Source organism: Vitis vinifera, chromosome 13, assembly GCF_030704535.1.
Source record: "Vitis vinifera cultivar Pinot Noir 40024 chromosome 13, ASM3070453v1".
NCBI lineage: Eukaryota > Viridiplantae > Streptophyta > Magnoliopsida > Vitales > Vitaceae > Vitis > Vitis vinifera.
In genome coordinates, this window is record NC_081817.1 from 545,411 (window position 1) to 561,729 (window position 16,319).

At 31.3% G+C, this 16,319-nt stretch overlaps 1 protein-coding gene across 4 annotated transcripts; it reads right to left on the reverse strand.

Annotated features, from left to right (window-relative positions):
• Nucleotides 1-2,098: 2,098 nt before the first annotated feature.
• Nucleotides 2,099-8,753, reverse strand: LOC100265606 (serine/threonine-protein kinase ppk15). 4 transcript variants are annotated; one of them, XR_009467334.1, is made up of 8 exons: nucleotides 8,226-8,736; nucleotides 6,396-7,284; nucleotides 5,854-6,133; nucleotides 4,911-5,018; nucleotides 4,204-4,482; nucleotides 3,833-3,976; nucleotides 2,709-3,023; nucleotides 2,099-2,397 (listed from the first exon to the last, which is right to left on the reverse strand). XR_009467334.1 is itself a non-coding variant. In XM_010659966.3 (8 exons), exons 3-8 carry the CDS (start codon nucleotides 7,175-7,177, stop codon nucleotides 2,817-2,819), a joined length of 1,800 nt encoding a protein of 599 aa, XP_010658268.1. In that variant the 5' UTR covers nucleotides 7,178-7,284; nucleotides 7,739-7,929; nucleotides 8,045-8,734; the 3' UTR covers nucleotides 2,462-2,816. The 4 variants fall into 4 exon arrangements, 2 of the variants coding, with proteins under 2 accessions (XP_010658268.1, XP_010658266.1); XR_002031551.2 differs by having other exon boundaries at nucleotides 2,099-2,433; XM_010659966.3 differs by lacking the exon at nucleotides 2,099-2,397 and adding an exon at nucleotides 7,739-7,929 and having other exon boundaries at nucleotides 2,462-3,023; nucleotides 8,045-8,734.
• Nucleotides 8,754-16,319: the final 7,566 nt, after the last annotated feature.

The following is a 16,319-nucleotide window of genomic DNA, read 5'->3' on the forward strand; positions in this document are numbered from 1 at the left end:
TCAAAACTCTTGTAAAAATGAGAATATGAGAAACCTTGTTTCCTAGTGATATTTTTATTCAGAAAATAATGAAAATAATTGAATTTTTTTTCTTTATTATTTATTTTTAGTAGTATAATAAAAAAAAATATGGTATGTCTATGATTAACAAAGAAGGTTAATTGCGTTTTTTATTTGGTATTGGTTTTTTTACGTGAAAAATGATAAAATAACTAAATTATTTTTTTTATTAATTATTTTAATAGTGTAATAAAAAATTTAATTATTTATGATTAACAAATGAATTGACCAATTGTACATATTTTGATTTATTAAAATGAATTATGTATTGATAAAAATGAGTAAGAAAATTATAACATTGTAATATTATTGGAAAGTATTCATATATTTTTTTTATATGTTTTAGGTTATTTTATCACCTCCTTGTTTTCACTCCTTGGAAAACTGTTTCCATCTTTTTAAGAAAATTTTGAAAATGCTAAATTAATGTTTTTACTTTTTCTATTTTTTGAACTCATTTTTCTACAAAATGGAGATTGAAAAATAAGTATCCAAATTGTTTTCCATTTTAATTTTAAAAAATTGAAAATAAAATACAAGTTAAATAAATAGGCCTTAAAATTCTCCAATTTTAAAATAAAACTGTTTTCACTCCTTAGAAACTATTAACTTTCATTGATTTTTGAAAGCAAATTTTAAAATCATCATGCCTTTTTTATGTTCTATGCCAATGTTCATAGTTAGCATCAATGTTGTTAGGTAAAGGAAAATGAGATATGTTGATATATACGAGTCAGAATGTTTGGAAACTATTTTTTATGACAATTTTCTGTTTTTTACAACAAAAAATATTAAAAACTGATTTTTATTTTTTGTTCTTAAAGATAGAAAATAGAGTGTTTTTCATATAATATTTTTTAATTATTTTTGTTATTTTCACTTTTTTTCTTATGACTATTTTTAAAAATAATTGAAGAAATATGTAAAATGATTAAAATAAAATACTTAATATAAAAATTATTTTAAAAATATATTTAAAATATTAAAAACATTATAAGTTTTCAAACAAATTTTTGTTTTACAAAAATGATATCGAATAATAGTTTTAAAAAACCATTTTTCATAATTATTTTCAAAAACCCTTAATTTCTTGTTTTGTAAAACATTGAAGTATCAAATAAATTTTTACCCATTATTTTAAAACTTTTAAACTAGAAAAATTAAAAACTAATACCAAACATGACTTTCAAAATTATTTTTAAAACTGCAATCAAACACACCAAATATTTTTTTGGGACAAAGACCAAACTGGACAATCTAGACAGATCAAATATGACTATTATAGTTCATTCTTTCAAGTATTAAAAATGTTAAAAACACTTTTTAGAATCGTTGTCAAATGCATACTAAATCTAAGCGTCTTTTGATAACAAAAAAGATTTTGTATTAAATAATTTTTTGAAAATTTATTTTAAAAGTAAGATAATTTTTTTATAACAAATTTAAGGTGTTTTGAAATATTTATTTTTTCAAAGTATTATAAAAAAATTAAAAACATGAAGAATATGTCAAGAGATTTTACATTATTCATAAACAAGCAACAACTTTAAGATAAATAAGTCCAGAGGAGAAAACAAATTTTTATGTTTGAATTCCTAAATAAAATTTTAATGCTAAAAATGATTTAATTTATTATAAAAAACTCAAAGCCTAAACAACATTTTCAAATAATGGTTATTAGGAGTAAATTTCAAAAATCATTTGTTAATGTTCCGGAGGACAAAAGTTTGCGTTTGTTTTTTTATGTCTCTAATTGTTTTTTATTTATAGTACTTAAATCTCAGTCATTCTTAAAATTTATATAATTGTTTTTTAAAACAACCTTTTAAAAAACAAGTGATAACTTTTGTTTCAATAAAAAATTATCAAATGTATTTTCAGTCTGGAAAATAGTTTTCCATTTTTAATAAGAAAAAAAAAATTGTTTTTAAAACGGTTTCTAAACATGTTCTTACTAAAACTATTTTTGAAAACATCATCATGCCTGCATTTTCAGCCTTATAGTGGGCTTAGCCGGCAAGAGACCATTAATTCCGGGTTTGCAAAAATTGGGCAAGTTGGGTCTTGAGCCCAACCCAAATAAAAACCAAACCTGATGTTCAATGTCAACCCAAATTGCAAACCCATATAAAGTGGTTGAACACTTGAACTCCCCCAAGTTGCCGTCTGAGCAGTTGAGTTTCCAGACCACATACCTTTTGCCGACCAAAGCGCCGAGGGCTCTTACTCTTGCTGCTGTTCGATGGTTTCTAAAGTAACTTCAAGCATATTCTTCCAATTCACAGCACCTTGTGGCATTGAGTAGCAGCTGTTTGACCCGGTATTCGACTATGGATTCTGCAGATTTGAACAGTTGATGGAGAGCAGCAGTGGCTCCATAACACAAATAACATTGTTGATATGAAAAAAAGAAGGAAAATGTAAGATCATTATGAATTTGACTTAGGGCACATTTTCAATACAAAATCAGTACCATTATGATGTATATGTTCCTGTTTTTGCTCAATCAATAACCCAGGCTTGGAGCAATGACAAGCTCCAAACCTGAAGAAGAGATAAAAAGAAAGAAGGAAGAGGAAGGCTTTTGTACAGTGAAAAAATATGTTAAATTAACAAATAAAAGTATGCCTAGTTACATGTATACTGACCAGAAACAAAATCGGAAACACAGTTCAGCATGTGTCTTGTGCTGACAGGAAGCTATTCCCTCGTGAGATGCTTCAAAACTGACATAAATAATAAGTCTCTGAAAAAAATTAGATTCCATCTGAAACTCGGCTGGAATTGGAGTCGTATGAATGAGATAGCCAGGGGTGGTCTAGCGCCTCTTTTGCAGTGGGACGCCTCTGGGGGTTTATCTCAAGCAAGTCTCTCAAGAAGTTGAGAAATCCAACATCAGATATCTGCAGGTGATCCTCCAATGAGGATTCCTCAGGGATTAAGTATTCCATTTCGTTTGTTTCCTGAGTAAGGGCATGCATGATAAGAATTCATTCATTCATTCAACATATAAAAAGATAGAAAATTTCATATTATTAAATGAAGCTAATCACTTAAGTGCATGATCACTATTTGACTGGTAGTGCCCAAAAAAAATCCGGATTCATTTAGAACACTTCTTTGTCTGTCCTTGGGGTTAAGTGTTGGAATTTGTCAATTTGACATGCATGGAGCAGCATCCTGAACTCATGGACTAACAGCATTTCTATAATAGTTTGAGTTGCATTGTAATTCAGCAAGTGAATCATATAAAATAATTAGAATGGTGGCATACATGCTGCTAACTAGATAATTTGTGGATGGTGGTTGGCTAGAGCTTGAATCTAACCATCAATTGTTTAAGGAAATTGGAATACAATTAGAAATGAATGCCCTAAAAACTGGAACTGCAAGAGAGAAAATTAACTACATTACTCTGCAGTCTGCACAGAATCAATGACTATCAAGGGAAGGATTCTTCCATTTGAATGTTTTCCTTTTTTGTAAAAGAAAAGAAAAAGGGAAGTTTCTTCTTCATAACAAATCCTATCTGTTCTAAAATGCTTTTCTGCGTCATATGCATCAGGAATGTTGTGGACTTAGATGAGTGTGAACAAGATGGCAGCTAGCAAATGGTTTGAAGTCTAAATCTTTTATAGAGTTCACCATTTAAGAAAGATAACTAGCAAAAGAGAAACTAAAACTATTATACCAATCTGAAGATGGCAACCGCAACATACATTATATGATGTTATCTACTATTTGTATGGGAAGGGGAATTCTAGAAATAAACCTCATTTATATGATAAAGGTCATATTCTTTTGTGAAGTACTTGTAAGTCTCCTGCCCCCTTACTAACATCTCCAGATCGATAGGACCAAGCATCCCAATCATGCGCACAAGCAATGTTACAAGTTCATCATTCGGAAAAAGCACCTAATGGAAACATAAATAGAAGAAATTAGAAATTAAATTGCTGTAAAAGAACCTTGAGAAAATTCAGGATCTGATCATACACATTAAAAGGGGGGAGGAGAGAGAGGAACAGAAATACACATTTCAAAACAAAATTGGATTTTGGAAATGGACCATCTGGGATAGAACCACATGCAAAATGACCATATTCACTGTAAGTGATAATACAGAGCCAAATTAGGACATACCTCCCCAGAGCAGAGCTCGGCCAAGATGCAACCAAGAGACCAAATGTCAATTCTTTGATCATATGGGAGGCCTAGGATGACTTCAGGAGCCCTGTAGGAACGGGATTGTACATAGAGGGACAAGTTATCTGTCCGAAAGCAACTGCTTCCAAGATCAATAACCTTTATGTCACATCTCCTGTAACTTTTGATAAGAATGTTCTCAGGCTTTAGATCACAGTGGATAATTCCCAAGTCATGCAAGTATTCCAGTGCCTCCAAACACTGCCGGGTTATAACCTGTGAAAAGAAAAAATCAACCATCCACCAATATCTTGCACACAGATTGTTCTAATTCTAATATTTCCTTTCATCATAATGAATTATAACATCCGCTCCCTCCTATATAGATATTGTCCGCTTTGGGCGCAAAGGACCCTCATAGTTTTAAAATGTGGTTACATGGTTAGAAAGAGCTCATATATATATAGTGTCAGAACACTTTTTCCCTTATTCGATGTAGTTTACCTAGTCTAAATGTAATTATAAAAAGGGAATTAAAATTGAATATTAGCATCACTGGGTAGAATAAAAAATCTCATGGCCAAATTTTGGTTCAGATAAGTGGAAGGTACTAACAACCATAAGACAGGTAACCTAAATACACAAAAGAAATTTCAGAATCAGAAAATATATCAAAACCAAGTAATTCGTATAACTAAACCAACCTGCAACCTCTTCAAAGTAAAATAAGTCTCTCCACCAGATTCTTGATTAAATTTCTGAAATTCATATAAGTTTGCCCGAAGGAGTTCACAAACAATGAAAAGATGCTCCTGTAGAGTTTTTTATTTGACAGAAAGCAGCAAAAGTTAGTGATAATGAAGAATTAAGTAAGTAAGAAAATAGAGTGAAAATTATAAGACTTTCATTAGTAGTTTGGCTTAAAGATGTAATGTAAGGCATTAACATCCTATCAGTGTTACCTACACAATCTAATAAGAATCAGCATTTGGGATGTCTAAGCTTATCCTAAGCAGGACAATCATGAGGTTTGAGATAGCCGGGCAACAGATAAGCAAGTTTTAAAGATGAGTCGGTCATTATAAATAGGTTTTCATGGACACTTTGCACGTCATTATTTATAAACTGGAGAAAATTGAAAATCTCACTAACCATAGGTTACAAAAACATATGGCCGACGTTAAAAAACAGTATGTAAACCACAAAAAAATAAAGGAATTAACTTGAAAAGCTTCACTTGGAATCAAGTCCAAGATTTTTCATAACAGATTAGTCACTTGCATTCATTTCTCATCATAACCGTATATTGAAACAACCACCAGTCCAGACTCATGTCTTCTTTGAAGTGTTAACCCTTATTGTAAGAAAGGAAGAAATATCTTACACAATCTAAAGGTGAACATGTCAACATTTGCAATGAATAAATCTAAACAGCATTCACAATGAGCCAGAACCTTAAACCACTGGAGGATATATGAGAATCATTGAATGGTTTTCCTTGAAGTTTGAGGAGAGTGATCAATGAGAAACTGTGGTCTCTCCTTTGTGCAATGCAGATATGTAGGTAAAACGTGGATAATTTTTATACAACAGCCACAATTTGATAAAAGTACAGAGGAAACTTATCTGACTTTAATGTGCACACACCTGATGATAGAAGTAGTCATAAAGGCGCAAAATGTGGCGTTCATCAGCAGGATCATGCTTGTTCACATATTTTAGAAGTTTAATTTCATCTAAACTCTGATCGAAAAAGTCCTTGTCATTTTTTATGATCTTCAGGCAAACATCCATTCCTGTCTGGAGATCATGTGCTTGAACAACTTTGCTGAAAGCGGCTGAACCTAGGTATTCTGTGATGTAATATCTGCCGGCAAGGACAGTATTTAGAACAATAGGTAGATCCTTGTTCTCTTCAAATCCAGTCCTGTGAATGGCATAACCCATCAGTTCAATTGTTTGCTACAAGAATACCCAGCTGGTACATATAAAATAGGTCAAGGCTTACAAATGGTAAGTCTATTCCTCCCAGATCAAACAGGTCATAATGTTATCTACTAAAATAGCGGCAACAACTTGCTTAAGTTATATCAACCCCTATATCTTTTAATAGCTCATCTTTCATTCAACAACAAAAACCGAACCATGATGCAATAAAGAATTTAGCAAGTAGACTATGCACTACACACCTGTTTTTCCTGTGTATGATTCTTAGATTGAATACTTCATATTCATCCTCTTGGTTTTCATACATCAAAAGCTCATCAGCAGTAGCACCTTCCTGGTCATCAACATTAGCCTCAGGCTCATAGCATTCTCCAGCCACTTCTCCATCATCTCCAACTTCATAGCCATAGTTTCCATTTGGCTCGGTGTTTTCAATATGTAAGTCAGAGGTACTTTTAAACTCTCCAATCAAATCATTAGCAGAACTCCTTTTAATAGAGTAGTCAAAGCTCTTGTTTATTTTATATTCTGAAGCCGAATCGCAGTCAGTTGGTATTTTCCCTACAACCTTTAACTGAGAACCATCCAAATCAGTCTCGGCAAAGTTCATTTGGCTATAATCTACAGGATCACCACCACGAAACCCTTCGGCACCAGCACAGCATTTGCAAAGGGGGACTGAACAGCTATAAACTGCACAGCTCTCATGATCTCCTTCTCTGGCCCCGTCTGGTTGGAAATGCTCACCCAAATGATAATAATCGGTCACTGGAATGTCATTCACACCATCCATAGAAGTAAGATTGAAAACACATGGCTTTTCCAGGTAATTAGTAGTTGGTAATGTTGGGTATCCTTCAGATTTATGAATTAACGTCAATTGGCTTTCAGACTGCTTATCTTTCTCCAAAGTCATGACAAACTTGTCCTCACTTGGGCAACCAAAGGACTCTGACCCTCCAAAGCAGGAGGTATTGAAGTAGTCATCGTCTTTCTCATCGTACCAGTAGAGGTCATTTTGCATATCAAAATCAGAGTAATCACGTGCCGTACCAAATTCACATAAGCTATCTGATGAAGCTGTGGAATTAGCCTGAGTTGCAGAATGGACTCCATATGGATTTGTAAATTCTGCATAAATGTAAAGGCCAAGCTTAGAGCCATTGCTGGCCACCATATCTCACCAAGCAGAAACAGTAAAAACCAATTGCTCTGCCGATGAGATGCGTGATTCGTGAAATATGATATCTAACTTTCTCTGAGTAATTAACTCGAGCATGCCTTAATATGCACATTGATCAAACATGACAATACCAGATAAATTGACTGCTAGTTCATTGTACAGAATTTGGAACCTCATTCACAGCCTATCAATGACGATGGAAGCACACCCTTTTAAACCACTATAGACTCAATAAATAAAGTACTCCTACAGTGCAAATATAGGACAAGAAAGAGGACTTGTAGCGGACATTATATTAGAATTAATCATCGGTGATCATAACATATTATCCTAGAATCAACTAGAACACGGTTAAATGAATGAATAAATAAATTCCTGAAATATAGCTCGAAAATACCTTACTTCATTGCTCTTGTTGTGCAAAATCCTATTATCCATTTAAGCTGCAAAGAATCAATCTCTGTTTGGGTTCCGAGAATTCTATCACATACAAACTTAAAGCTAGAGGCATAATCCTCTGTTTGGTTCCCAAGGAAATGAAGTACACGGAAAATCTAGAAGATTAGCATCTTCCTTTACAAAAAGCATATCCCCTGTTTGGTTGGTGAAAGAGAATAAATTAATGTTTAAACCAAAACCTCAACTCAACTCGGCACAACTCAGTTCAACTGAAACCAAATCAAATCAAATCAAAAGATTCAAAATTACCACAAGCTTAATTCAAGTAGATTACTTCTCCATTGAACCAAAACACCAGAATTTCCTACTCTTTTCCTCCACTTCCTCAGCAACCAAACAAAAAGTCATAGTTTCAAGGAAAAAAAAAAAGCAAAAATCACCTATCAAACAAAACTAAAAAACGCGATCAAACGAATTGACAATCACGCACCTGAGGAATACGCGTCAGTCGCAGAAGACCCCAAGCTCACGAAATCATCCGAACAAACCGAACTCGAGTCCGTATCGCCCACGGCCTCCTCCATCCTCCGAGAGCTGGCCGGAATTCTGACCGGCGGCGGAGGCGGCACCATCGGGAAAACGAAACTCTCGAAATCAAAAGACGCCACCCCGCCTCTCTCGGAGACATCTTGTCGGAGAGCGGACTCGGACTCAGACAGACCGTACTTCCTCAGAAACTCCAGCACGGCGTCCACGTCGGAAACCGCCATGGTGTAGTGGCGCAGCGCAATTAAAAGCAGAAGCAGCAACGGCGGCAGCGGTGGTGGAGGTGCGCGATTTTAGTAAAATGCTGAGGTCAAAATTGGAAATTGGAGCATGCATGCTTGTTCAAAAACACACTCTTCTTCTCTTTCTCTCTCTATGTCTGCTGTAAAATGGAGGGGAGGAGAGAGAGAACGGTAGTGATCTCTCTTGTCTTCACCAACTTTGAAAAGGAGCCCCGTTTCTCTGCAATCGTCACCCTTACAATTAATATTACCATTATTATTATTATTATTATTATTATTATTATAATATCTCACAATTTTGACTAAGATTAGGTTGAAAACCAAAGCAAAAGTCCAGAAGTCAAGTTACTTTTTAATTTTTTTTTTAAGATTTAATTGAATTTAATTGCTCTTTTAAATCCATAAGTAGGAAGATTTTGATGATTTATATGTTGGGGTTGGATCAGGAAAAGTACGGTAAACGGTAAACAAGTAAAACAAAATAAGAAAAATAAATAAAAATGAAATTAATAGGGTAAATTAAGGTTTAAGATTTTCTAATACCTAAACTAGGTTTTAAGGTTTTTTTTTTTTTTTTAGAAGTTGAAATATTAAATTAAATTTAATATTAAAATTCAATAGTTAATGATTCCAATTTAATTACAATTATAATTTTTGAGTGACCAAACATAATAATAATAATAATAAATTATGAGTTAATGATTATGAAAATAAAATTATAATTATGTAATAGAGTTCCAACAAAGTTTTATCCACTTATTATTTTTATAAGAAAAAAAAAAAAACTGTTGGTGACGAGTCATTATTTTAGAATAATAATTGCTCAAATAAAGTAAAAATTTGTTGAGTGGGGCTGAGGTGTTGGCTTGGTGGGGCAGAGGGGTCAAATGAAGGGCTGTGGTTATGACACGTGGATCGGAGATTCGAATCGAAGGTGTTTGATGGGAGATAAGTGGATTGGTTGTTGAGGGTCCAACTCACTTCTAACCTTTTCCGGATTTTGTCTTCCTGGCGGAGAGTGATGTCGCTGCGGCCGTGATGATGACTCCTCTCGTCAGACGACGTCGTTTTGTGGAGAACAGGCATGGTTTCCTATGCAAATTTTCTGTTTTTATTTTTATTCTATCTTTTTACCGACAAAAATGAATTAATATTTGGTGCAGAGTCCACAGTCCCATTGCGTATTTCGACGGCAATTGTCCTCTTTTGATTCGAAAGGGAAATTTCAAAATTTATCTCAATTATCATCCAATATTTGAAAATTAATTTATAACTTTTTTTTATATTTTAATGATGATTAAATCAAAGGATATTCAAATTTTCATTTTTAAATGGTGGAAAAATAATTTTGCTAATTCCAATATTTTTCATATAAATTTTAATTTTTTAAAAGAAGAAAAAAATTAGGAGTTTGTTTTAATTTAGGCTTTGTTTGGATCAAGGAAATTGAAATAAAATTAAAAAATATTTTTTACATTTAAATGAAAATTTAAGATTATGTTTGATTCCCATAAAGTAATAAATAAATAAAAAGAATGGTTAAAAAATGATTTTTTTTTTGTTTTAATATAAAAATATGAAAGAAAATTAAACATAATTAAATTAATTAAAAATCTATATATTTTTAAATTTTTTAATCTTTATATAAAAGAGAAAAATAAATTAAATGAATTTGAAATAATATATAAAATAATTTATTAATTTTAAATCTATTTATTATTTTCCTTTATTTTTTATTTGCTTCAATTTTTTCTCTCTATTACTTTTCATTATATTTTTTCTTGCATTTTCAAAGAACCAAAGATAGCGTAATAGTAATTAAGTTTAAAATAAAGTTATAAGTATTATGATCTTGAATAACTTCTCACCTTATCAGTCAAAGATTTATTAAAATTATAACTATTTATGTAACCACATGATTAATATCCAAAGTAGGGAAGTAAACAATTACTACCCACTAAGCAATACATGTTCTTTTATTTGAGTTTATATTCACATCATAGAAAAGAAAAGAAAAAAAAAATTGGAGAAAAGATGAAAAAAAAAAAAAAAGGTTTTAATTTATTTTCAATTTTAATAAATTCAATTTACTAATTGGGAAATGCTTAATTACTTCATTGCATCAATAAAAATCATTTGAGATTTTTCCCTTTTTTTTTTAATTCTACCCAAAATCTATAACCATAATTTATATTTAAAAATGACATAAAAGAAAATTATAAACTTTTTTTCCTTCTATTTTTCTTCTTTATTTTTTATTTTATTTTTGGCTTAATTGACAAGATTCAAGTAGACCCAATAAAATGGTGTCATAATTTATATACATACCAACCTTTGGAGAAAGAAAATACCAACAAAAAAAAAAAAAAGAGGAAAAATTGGATGTGGGAGGATTTGTTGATGATTGTGGTGGGACCATTTTGTATTAAATTTGTTGGGGTGGTGTGTGGGGGGTCCAATTTCTTTAAGTTACTGTCGAAACCTACTTTTCATGGGAAGAATGAAATTACAACATCCCCACCTCACACCATAATGTTGTTCCTCCAAACTAGTGTGACACTTGACACTCAACTTTATTTTCTCACTTTCTACCCAACTTTCCCATGTGCCCAAGACTAATAAAGTATGATTCTACTCACTTTTTCTTTTCTTCTCTTTTTCTTTTTAGGTCGGAGAGGGGCTTGGAGCTTTGAAATTTGAAAGTTGGCCGTTTTGCATGGATGATTGAGAGAGATTGGATTGTTGGACAGGTCTCTACGCATGTAGAATTGTAGGGTTGACCAAGTATGAGATTGATGAAGGGGAAGCCTACACGCATACCCTCATTTTATACCATTTTCAAAGATTGGCGTGGGAAGATGAAGGCCAAATTAATGTTTCCCTAAAGAATAATTAAGAGCAAATTACAAAATGTAAACCAAATTTGTGATATTCCACGATGCATTAATGAGTTGAAGTCGCATGGCTTTAATGGGTTTGAAGTAGGGACAACAGCAAGTCCAATTTAGAACAAAAATAAGTAAATTGTGGGAAACTTTGAATTTTTATTTTTATTTTTTTGTGAAAACCCAAAATTAGATTTGCATATTGTTTTATATTTTTCAATTTATACATATAAATATTTTAATTTTTCTTTATTTTACCCTTTTTTAACATGTATAAAATAAAAAATATTATTAAAATAAATTATAAAAAAATTAAACAAAATGGGATAAATATGATATTCTCTCCTTTCCGAACCACCATGCCCCATTTTTTTTTTTTTTTGGAGAGGGATGATAATGGATTTAGATAATTAGGGTAAGGTCGAGAAGAGGCAACTCATTTCAAATTTATCCAATTTATCCAATTGTTCTCATTTTAAAATATATATCATATCTCAGAATTAAAAACCAACTAAAAATAAAAAAATTTATAAAGTAAACATGTTTGAAAGACATAAAAACTAATAGATTCAAATGAATAATACCTCGATAAATTGTATTTATAAAAGGCATTAAGACATTAGGTTGTGTCTCAAAAGTAATAAAACTTTTTATTGGTATTGAATGAGTTATTGACAGTATATGTGTACAAGAAAATATAATTAAGTTTGATATACACTCTATATGAGAAGATCAAGCCTCCTATATCCCCAACTTTAAAGCCAAGTAATTGCACTTCAAAAGTAACTACACCTGGTGCCAATTTACGGTGGGAATTACTATTTATGATTTTTACCCATCACCTGCGTGCAGTATCAAGTCACTTAAAGGATGAGTAGGCAGCCACCATAATCAATCATTCAATTGCTTCCTACTCTTTTTTCAAACCATATGAAAACCTATGGGCTCTATGAACACCATTCACACCAAGCCTATCAACCTAATTTCCACTCATCTTCTTGTTGAATTAGCTAATCAGTCATAATGTCAAATCAATTTTAGTCTAATTTGGTAGGTAATAAAAGTTGGGTGTACTCATTTTTTTAATTTTTGTTGAAAATATTGATATTAAAAAAAAAAAAAAAGGCTTTATGGTGGGAACATAAATCCCAAAAAGTCAGAAGTAAATTTCAATAACAGCTTTTGCTTTTGCTTTTTCTTTCTACCGTTAAAAACTAAAAGTCAAAAACTTCCCAAACAGGTCCTGTGTGGGGTGGTAGCTGAGGTGGTGTGGGCTTTTGACTGGGTCTAACAAAAAGTTGGTCTGGGCCCACTTTGAAAATCCATGATTCATGAACCCAAATCAATGTTGATGGGCTACTGTAAACCTGAAAATGCCCTCTGGGCCCAGTTGGTTTCATGGTTCTAAAAGGGAGATGAGACAGGACCATGGTGGGCAGTGAAGCCTTTTTGTTAAAAAGGTAGGAAAGTGGGCTGGACAGCTCTCTTTGTTCTTGAAAGTTGTTCTGGGCCCGTATTGAAAGTTGGGTTGTGGGTCTTGATTTTGTTGTTGGGCCCCGAGGTTCTATTCCATGCATATGCTAGGAGACCTACTTGTTTCCCCTGGCCATTTAAATAAAGCCCAAATCTACTTCTCAACAAAGTCAATATATTATGCTATGGTCTCATGTATTTTTTTCTTGAATGACAACAAATACTCTGACTCCCCTTGGATCTTGAAGGGAAAAAAATATGTTTTAGAGCCTCATAAGTATGTGTTGAAGTTCCATGGACATGTAATGGTTTACACAGCCAAAAAGTAATACTTTGCACATGCCACATAATGCATGCATAAATGGTGTCTTTGAGGTGCAATAGAGACATAAATAAGATGAATTAGAAGCCTATTACATATGTTATATAAATTTATAGACATTTATGACTTTGAACTCATACCATAATATGCATTATGTACGTCGAAAATCACCTACAAAATCTCATAAAAACCATATAAATGTAGAAGCTATGAGTTTAAACAACTATAGGGTGGATCCATTAAATATGAAAAGTAATGCTAGCTTTTCCTATGGGACTTAAATCAATTAGCATCTACACTTTACTTTCACACTTGTAACGTAGCATCTCCTACTCATTAATGCACACTTCAACTTATAAGGGGATGTGAGCCGATCACCATGAATTTCACCTTGAATGTGAATTCAGTTCTTGAGAATTTAGAAAATGTTTGAATTTCAACATAAAAAGACATATTTATAATATGAAATCCCTTATAGTTGGTGACCACTATTCTCTGTTATTTAAAATACTAACCTTTTTACATAACAACTTTAACAAGAAGAATCGAAGAAAGAGTCAAACTTTTATAGTGCTACGAATATTGCCCTCAATGATTAACCTATGAAACTTGTCAAACTAAGTTTAGATGATTGTTTTTTATCCAATTCTTTATATTGAGAATAAGTGAAATTGATTGAAATAAATTTGAATTTACTAAAATAAATCCAATTAAATTGTGAAGGAATTATTGATTCCTAAATCAATTGATTCAAGGTTGAGGGTTTCATAATCCAACTTTGGGTATGGGACATTAAGCAAAATAATGGTATCTATTTTAGTTAGTCTTAAGGTATTCAAAATGTGAGGTCATATGAGATTAATTTGAGTTTTATAAGTGAAAGTTATATTCATATCCTAACTTTTAACACTTATTCTATTATGAACTACCAAATAGATTAATGGATATGAAATTTAGGTTTAGTTTTAAGATTTAAGTGTTTGGTAAATAATAATAACAACACATGAAATAAATAGGAATCAAGAATTTTTAGTATTAAGAAATGAATAACTCCCAATTCAAGCTAGCATTTAAAGGCTTTTTGATTTCTATGTTAATACATTATTTTTCTTTCACTCTAACTTTTCATGTTTCACATCCTAAGATGACTTTTTAGCCTCCCATGAGTATGTTTTCATTCACACAAACCATAAAAAGAAAGACAAAGAATAATTCTTGAATTTAAAAATAAAAATAAAAATAATACCTTTTACTAATATTAAAGACAAGAAAAAGAACCAACCAAAATCTTCAATATCTTCCCTTTTCTCTCTCTAGAAAATTCAATGATACTGATCGACAAACCTAAAAATTAAGTTTTTATAGAACTAAATAAAAATAACTGAAAATGAATAAAATCGTCATTTCCAAATCATTGGGGCCCACTTTGAGTTAGAGAAGTGCTAAAATTCTCAATTCTTGAGGAATTGTAGCTGATGTCAGATTGGATAAGGTTCATGTCAAAATAGATTCAACATGGAAAGTTACAGTCTTCACCAACAAAGTCGAAATGATTTTGACTTAAAAAAGCTATCGAAATTTATGTGGTCTAAAATTTCAACTTTGTTTCCCACTTCTACACTACTAGCTTCAACTGATTATAACTTATTTGTTGCAACTCTAATTCACGTATCATTTGAAATGTTAGATTTCTAAGTTCTCAAGCTTTGAATAAATCCATGGCTTGCTCTAAAATAATTTGTAAAACTGCTCTAAGATTCAATTTAAAGTCATAATTGACTTCATTCAATCTTCAACCATCTTGTAGCTTCTCTCATTTTTTCACTTAGACGTGTTTTCATGCAACTTTATCTTTTGAAAGGACCTTTATAGCTTCTTCACTCACATCTCATACTCATAACTTGTCATTTTGACTTTGCTTAATTTTTATCATATTTCTCAAGCCCTAAGCTTGTTTTGAGAATACTTGGCCCCTTTCTCGCAATGGTTAGTAATGAATTTGTAACTTGAATATTTTTCATCCTTTAAATTTGAAATTCAACTTAATAAATTTGTTAAATCCATGACTAGGGTCTTAGCAATAAATTAAAGTTGAGAGAATTAAACATTTATATTGCATAATTTATTCCATATATGTGTCATTGGAATACGTATTTTGGCTTCAATCAACTAGATTGAATATGGATTTTATCTAAATAAAAAAATTCAAACTTTTATAGAATTGTGAAAAAATGAAAGGAGAAAAAAAAAAAAAAGAATTAGGGGCTCTAAGCATTCTTTTGGCTTTTGAGCTAGCTTTGAATCAATTTTTCTAAAATTGCTTTTCACACTTTTATGCCCCCATGTATTGTCATTAAACTTATCCAATTTTCCCTTTACATACTTCTTCATCAATCTATTTGTTTGATGAACTTGAATCTTTAAAAGTTTGAAGGAGTACCAAGGAAATATTTTATTAATAGTATATAATAACTCTTAGGAAATATTTTATTATTGTAATTGCATTACATATAATGTGTAACAATAATAATAATAATGTTTTCTTATCTTTCCACCAACTGATGACTTTCTACTAATTATAAAAATTAATATTTTTTATTTTAATTATATCATTCTCAATACTTCAAAATCTAATTCTCCTAAAAAATGAAGGGGAAAAAATAAAGAGAATCAAGTGCTCAAAAAGAAAAATGACAAAAGAAAAACTTTACAAAATTTTCTCACGTACTTTTCCTTTTTACTTTTCCTCTTATATAATGTCACATCTCATCCAAGTAATATCCATTTTACACCCATTAGCTTCCATGGCTTTAAAGTCCTTCACACATACTAAAAGACTATTTCTAATTCATCATCGCATAAACATAACATATCATGATAAGATCGGCTTAGATTCTATTTCTTATAATCCATGTAAATATTCTTCGTACGAGACACATTAACTCTTATAATTTAAAAAAAAACGGTTACACTTTCTTGATGACTTATTATTTATAAATATTAAAAAAAATTCTTTAAATGATACATGATATCACACATAAGAATTGAAAAAACTTAAAATACATAAAATTTTAAGAAATTTTCACTGAATATTGATTGTTCTCCTAATTTTTTAG

Bases quoted from the DNA above. Each gene is read 5' to 3' on its own strand.
- LOC100265606 (XM_010659964.3), bottom strand. From the start codon at position 8,505: ATGGCGGTTTCCGACGTGGACGCCGTGCTGGAGTTTCTGAGGAAGTAC. The intron at 7,285-8,225 runs GTGCGTGATTGT...ACATTTATGCAG, and splicing joins GACTGACGCGTATTCCTCAG to AATTTACAAATCCATATGGA. The intron at 3,977-4,203 runs GTATGTCCTAAT...TGTTTCCATTAG, and splicing joins CCGAGCTCTGCTCTGGGGAG to GTGCTTTTTCCGAATGATGA.